At 41.4% G+C, this 6000-nt stretch overlaps 1 protein-coding gene across 1 annotated transcript in view; it reads right to left on the bottom strand.

Annotated features, from left to right (window-relative positions):
- Positions 1–241: 241 nt before the first annotated feature.
- Positions 242–6000, bottom strand: part of LOC142575262 (nucleoporin 88-like) — a 31966-nt gene continuing 26207 nt past the window's right edge. Inside the window, exons 11-12 of the mRNA XM_075684470.1 lie at positions 4060–4317; positions 242–351 (exon numbers count right to left, since the gene is read on the bottom strand). Coding sequence (XP_075540585.1) covers positions 300–351; positions 4060–4317 — 310 coding nt within the window. The 3' untranslated portion in view covers positions 242–299. The remainder of the gene's footprint in view (positions 352–4059; positions 4318–6000) is intronic.

The following is a 6000-nucleotide window of genomic DNA, read 5'->3' as shown; positions in this document are numbered from 1 at the left end:
GACACATGACATGTCTTCAAAGCTCAGTTGCGTGTGGTACAGATGTGCTAAAAATTATTGGTTATTCATAACCTCCGGTTATCTAATGCTAGTTTTCTTTCTGGTTTCACTATTATGCTAAGCAAGCAGGCTTCCTTTAATGTGTAGATTAGGCAATAGCAGGGGTGTGTATTAGTGTATCATAGAAAGCAGCACAACCATGAGGCCAGTTAAGCTTGCATTGCTCATTTATATTGTAAAATACATTGAAAAGGAGATTTTATTGACATACAACGCATATGTACAAGGGATGAATGCCGCTAGTCCATCAATGCTGAGAGCCGCTGCACCAGCTCAGCTATAATGTCACCCCTGCAAAATGTAAATGTGTGCTCATTACTAATGGAATGAGGCTCTGAGAGGCATGACAATAGACACAACCTATAAAGCAAAATGTGTGCACATGGATATGATGCATGTACAATCCTTGAACTAGCAGATACATATCTGCGTCACATAAAAGGTCAACACTTAATTTGGATGCAGCACAAACCACTATGTGAGAAGACTGAAGGGAACCAAGGGTCTATTTTTATTGCAACCATATGAAACCAACAGACAAAATCAAGGAAAGCATAGGAAAAGCTTTCTTGTTGAGATATAAAAATAATATGTAAAAAAAAATGGAAGTAGTCAAAAGGACAACTTGCTGCAGGGCGGAGCAAAACCCACATCTTAAGCATTAAATGTGTGATGCCCTACCATTGAGCTACCACGTGGGCCACCCACACGTCTACTTTCTTGGACTTGTGGGTGTTGGGTATGTGGAAGATGTGGGTACAGCTCCCACCTGTAGTTGTCTTTTTGGTGGCTTCCATTTTCCTTTAGCTTCTTATTTTTATATTTGAATCAAACAAAACAGTCACTTCCCTAACGATTTCCCTGGCTTGAATGTCTGTTGGCTTCATGTGGTCACAATAAATGGTCAGAGTACAACATGGCATGCAGGCACTCGATGCAGGGAGGCATTGCTTGATCTCACAAGGGCCACACTGGATTCCCATGGCACCACTGGGAAACACTTTCGCATAAAAAGCTCCCCAACACCTTGAAATATATCACTCTCGAGTCATCTACTAGTGCTTCAAAACCAATGACAATGACATTGCTTGATTAGCTATGCACACTCGCATAGCTAATCTGTTAACAACTAAAACATGAAATGGCATTTTACCAATTATTGTCCACATAGGCATGATGTTTCATAAAAAGATTACACAAAGGAAATCTGTTGCTAGTGTCTGCAATGGCAATCAAGGTCGTAATCCATCAGGATGAGAGAGATGGGAAGTAAATTGCTCGTGGCAGTATTAGCTCTGAGCACTCTTGCGGCATCTTAGACTAATATTCCTGAGCCTGGGGTTTTATTGTAAGGATTGTTTTCTACCCATTCTATTCTTTTCGGCAGCAAGTGGCCATTACTAGGGATAATGTAAAAGTGGCGTCTTGACAGCCAACAATGAAGGGTATAAAGAATGGGAAATTAAAAGAATTGTTACATAATGCACATCACAGTTCATTACGTAGCAACAATATGTTTGATGTGACGTATTAAGTTGCACTACCATATAATTTTCAAAGCTTCCCATAATCTGTTAATACATCAAAAGCAGCCAACTTATGGTGAGCATGACTACAAAACTGCTTTGCAGATTTGCCAATGCAAATCCACTAAGTATTTCTTGTTGGATTAACATACTGAAAACTCTGTGATAAACTCTTCCCAAATGTCAAACTTTGACATTCAGCAAATGAACACCATGATAAAAGCGAACAATAGAATTTGATATGAACAATTAATTCAAAAGAATCTTCTTGGCCAAGCTCATGACGAAACCAAGCAACTGTTCTTGCCATAAATCCCATGGTAGCTCAACCATTGCAGCACCCGACCATATATAGTAAAACAAATTTCTTTGTTATAGGGACCCTGAAACAATTTTGACGATTTTTAACAAATATACCAAGACCTGTTCTAAGGACTCAATAAGCCGTTAGGGTAAGTCTTCCTGATCATCAAGTTATGTAAAGCATGTCATTTATTATAAGTTTTTAAAAATGTGCATAGCTACTAATTGCAGTGGCGCCACTCTCTTGAATTTTCAGCCATCCTATCCCAATTCGTGCGTTTGCCCAACTGACGTTAGTTGGGCGAGCTATCCGATTGGCTACCCAGGTCACGTCATCGATAAGTTTTTCCAGCTTTATGGTGAACAAATGTTGTTCATAATAGAGGGAATATTGGTTAATTTGTTTCTATAGAAAAGAAGTAGCAGAAAGAGAACACCGAACGGCAATTTATAACTACACTAGAGAACTTCTGGCACACAGCAAGTGTTGTCTGCTTGTGTTACAACATGCACTGTGTTCACGTGAGCTGCACGGTCAGTGTTAGTCTTGAAGTTTCTTTTTGCGAGCACCACGAATCGCTCTTGCTGTACTGTGTGCTGCAAATCTAGTCAATGGCGACATGTCAAACTGCGACATCATGTCCAAGCAACAAGCGAGTAGAGTGGTTGCAGCACATTGGGCTGTCAGTATCCGATCGGTGCCAGGATCGACAGGTTTGCTGCCGCCACTCCACGCTAGAGGATTACTACGACAATACCGCGCTCGTGCAGCGATTGGATGCTGCGACAGAACGCTCACAACGCACACTGTTTGGATAGCTTTTGCTGGGGATTGATGGCTAGGTCAGGGAGGCTTTGCGGACTGGCTCCAAGACACCAGAAGTAGACAACACGACATCACATGATGCAGAGCCAGTGAAGGCTGAGCTTAGTTCAGATCAATTGGCAAACGATTTCAGAAGGAAAAGCATGTCTAGGGAGGAGGGTAACTTATTATCACGTAAGCTACACTTAAATTTTGGTGCGAATGTTTTACTGTAGCTGTAACCTATGTGCCTATAAAAACTGTCCGAAGTGTTTCAGGGACCCTCTAATAGGCATTCTACCAAATATTTTTATGCAAGACAATTACATAGATTCTGGCTAATTTAATTTCTTGGTTAATTCAATCTTGACTGAATGACCCGGCTAGTGCCCATGCATTTCTATAAGTCATAACTTTTGCTATTTCGATCCTGAAATTGACCCTCATCGGATAATTTGAGCTAGACCGATGGGCATGAATGTGCCTGACCCCAACCTTGAGTGCAATAGCTGCAGTGTCCGTCTTCGCAGTGCTGGGGGACAGTGAAGGCGTCAAAGAAACATTATTTCCCACTAAAAGTACTTATTTGTGACCTACCCCAGAAAAATTGTCAGTTAAAATGGGAGCTCACAATGTGTAATTACCGTATTTACCAGTTTATAACGTGCATTTCCAGTGTGCGTTTTTCTTTAAAGAATATTGGTGTGAAAATTGATAGTGTAGTGCAATCGCATAAGAAACCATGTTCACAACAGCTTACTGTCAGGGCCAATATAATCACCATTCCTATAAAAAAAACGACGATGTGCCGCTTTCAATCTTTTACAAAATCTCACTCAAAAGATACGTTATACATTCTGAGTTAGTGGCAACAAAGTTGCATCAAGTGTTTTCAGCATTCCCAAGAATTGTATACATCACTGGATGAGCTAGTGAAGCGGTTAGTCCAGGTATGGGCCGTCATCCTCTCTGTGATTGTAGAGTCGTTCTAAAATGTTGCACATAAAACATACTAAAGTGGAAGCTTGAGCGAGTTAGTATGACATACTTTGGATTCTAAAACAGTGCAACAAGATGGGACACCAGACTAAGATGCAGTGCCGTGTCTATGTCTTTCTTTGTCTTAATTATTCATTTACTCTGAGCTCAAAAAAATTGGTAGACATCACATTCCAAGGCATGTTAAAATTTCGCAAATACTGTCAAATAAGCAGCAGTGTGTTTGGACATTCTTTTCTGCCTCTTCCTTAGTTCATCAGTCCTGTCAAGGTTGAATTACCAAAAGTTGACTGTAAATGGCTAAAAGGAGAGCTGCATTTTACTGCCTGTAACGTTAAAGTGCTGTGGGCACAAAGCAGTACTTACTCCTGCTTGAGGGCCTTGCGAATTTGCTGTACTTGGTTCGTCGTCAGGGTCCTCGTCTGATATCGGCCAGCAATTCTGTTAGTCTCCTGATCCCTGTTGCTCTGCGCTTGGTATTTCTGCTTGGCTTGAGCCTGCTCCAGTGACTCCTTAAACATTTTGAGCTGTTCTTGGATGGTCTTCAACTCCTCTGTCATTGCTTGCTCGGCTGTAGAGAGCACAGGCACCTGACGCTGCAGCTGATGCAACACATCTTCAACCCTGCATGATCAGGAAACACCTTATGCAGAGGAAATATAATTACACATTTCTTGCAAGATTTTGCAATGAATATACAGTACTACACGTTAAAAGTGCCAATGTTGCGATGGCAGATAGCACACATCCCCCCTTGTATGATGGTTTTTGTGTCTACCATAAACCAAAAAGAATGAAGTGCCAAGCTTGGTGTGAGAAGCTGTAGGCAGCTTCACAAGCCTAAAGAATGGGGAAGCAACCAGTGATACGAGAGTTTGGTCATGTCACCTAACCCTTACGAACAAGAGTGGAGGATCGTGGCAGCAGGAGACACCGTAAACGTGCACTTTCCCACAGTATTTTTGTCACACTGGCATTAGTGCGGTGACTGTGATCATCTATTAAATGTGCCCTTTCTTCTAGCACTGTTGTTTCCACATCTTGTATCACTTTGTTTCTTTTAAGGTGGTGGCTTTGTTGAGCTGCAACTGATGGTACCAATAACACATTTTAGGTGCCTGTTTATCAGTATGGAACAAGCAGCTGTGTCTAGGTGTGTGCAAGTGTTAGACTGTACAGGTTTGTGATCTGCCACTGAGAACATTTGCATATTTTATGTTCAAGACATGTAGCCTGAACCTGTAATGTTTCATGTATGTGAGATGTCACGAACGTAAACATTGGGGTGTGCCAATACTCAAAAATCCGAATATTTAAAAAATAGTTGTCGAATACATCACATTGTCCACTGCAAATGAACAAACCTGAAACTGAAGCAAAAATGTGATAACTTTCATCCCATCCCCATTGAACACAACATACTAGAGCACGCTGTGCCACTTAGGGAAACTGGCCTTTTTGGCTAAGCCACGGTCACTTGTAATAAAATTTTGTTTAGATATGGCATTTGGCAGTGGCTTATGTTTGGTACTACAGTAAAGCGCTGTAAACTTGAAGCTGTAATAACTGGAAGAAGTTTTGAGAAAATCGGAGCTTCAACATGAGCAAAATCACGAAACTGAATGCTTTATTTGTCCCAGTCAGTTAGGGAATAGACTCCAGACAAAGCTACAAAAATGTTGCTTAAGAACATCTGGAGTCTGCTGGCTGCACATAGACCACTTGGAGCCTTTTTAAAATGGCGACAGTAATGTTCTCAGTCAATCACTTACACATGGCTTGGCATCAGACACGTTGGTGTTTAAAGGTAACAGTCTTCCTGACATTGTGCCAAGACAGAGTGCTTGGTGCGGAGTCGGATGATTGATCCTAATGTAGGACTTCAAGTTCATCATCCGATAAGTTCATAACCAGTTCTGGACATGCAAAACAATGAATTACAGACAACTTCACTTAAAAAAAGCCAAAGCTCAAATGTGTAGAAGTGCAACTGTCATGTTTTTAGAAGAAGCCTGCGAGTGGCGTGCTGTTTATGCAATGCATCAATGTTGTCCAAGCATGAAGCAAGCGTCCTTATTAAGCCTTGACCTCGCTGAAACTCAACTCTGTGGTTTTGCATTGTCTGGGTGCAGTGTGCACATACTGGTTGCACCTGCTAAAAAGTGCCAATTGTCTTGCTCAAGATCACGATTATTACACTCCAATTAGATTGATACGTCACTGACAGCGTCCTAAATGAGAGTGGGAAAAAATGTATGACTGAACTCCCAGTTCACAGCTCTTGCGCGAGGCCATAACAAAGTGGTA

The sequence above is a fragment of the Dermacentor variabilis genome, chromosome 3 (genome assembly GCF_050947875.1).
Source record: "Dermacentor variabilis isolate Ectoservices chromosome 3, ASM5094787v1, whole genome shotgun sequence".
In the NCBI taxonomy this organism is placed as follows: domain Eukaryota; kingdom Metazoa; phylum Arthropoda; class Arachnida; order Ixodida; family Ixodidae; genus Dermacentor; species Dermacentor variabilis.
The sequence above is the reverse complement of the archived record's forward strand: the minus strand, read 5'-3'. Positions and strand labels throughout refer to the sequence as shown.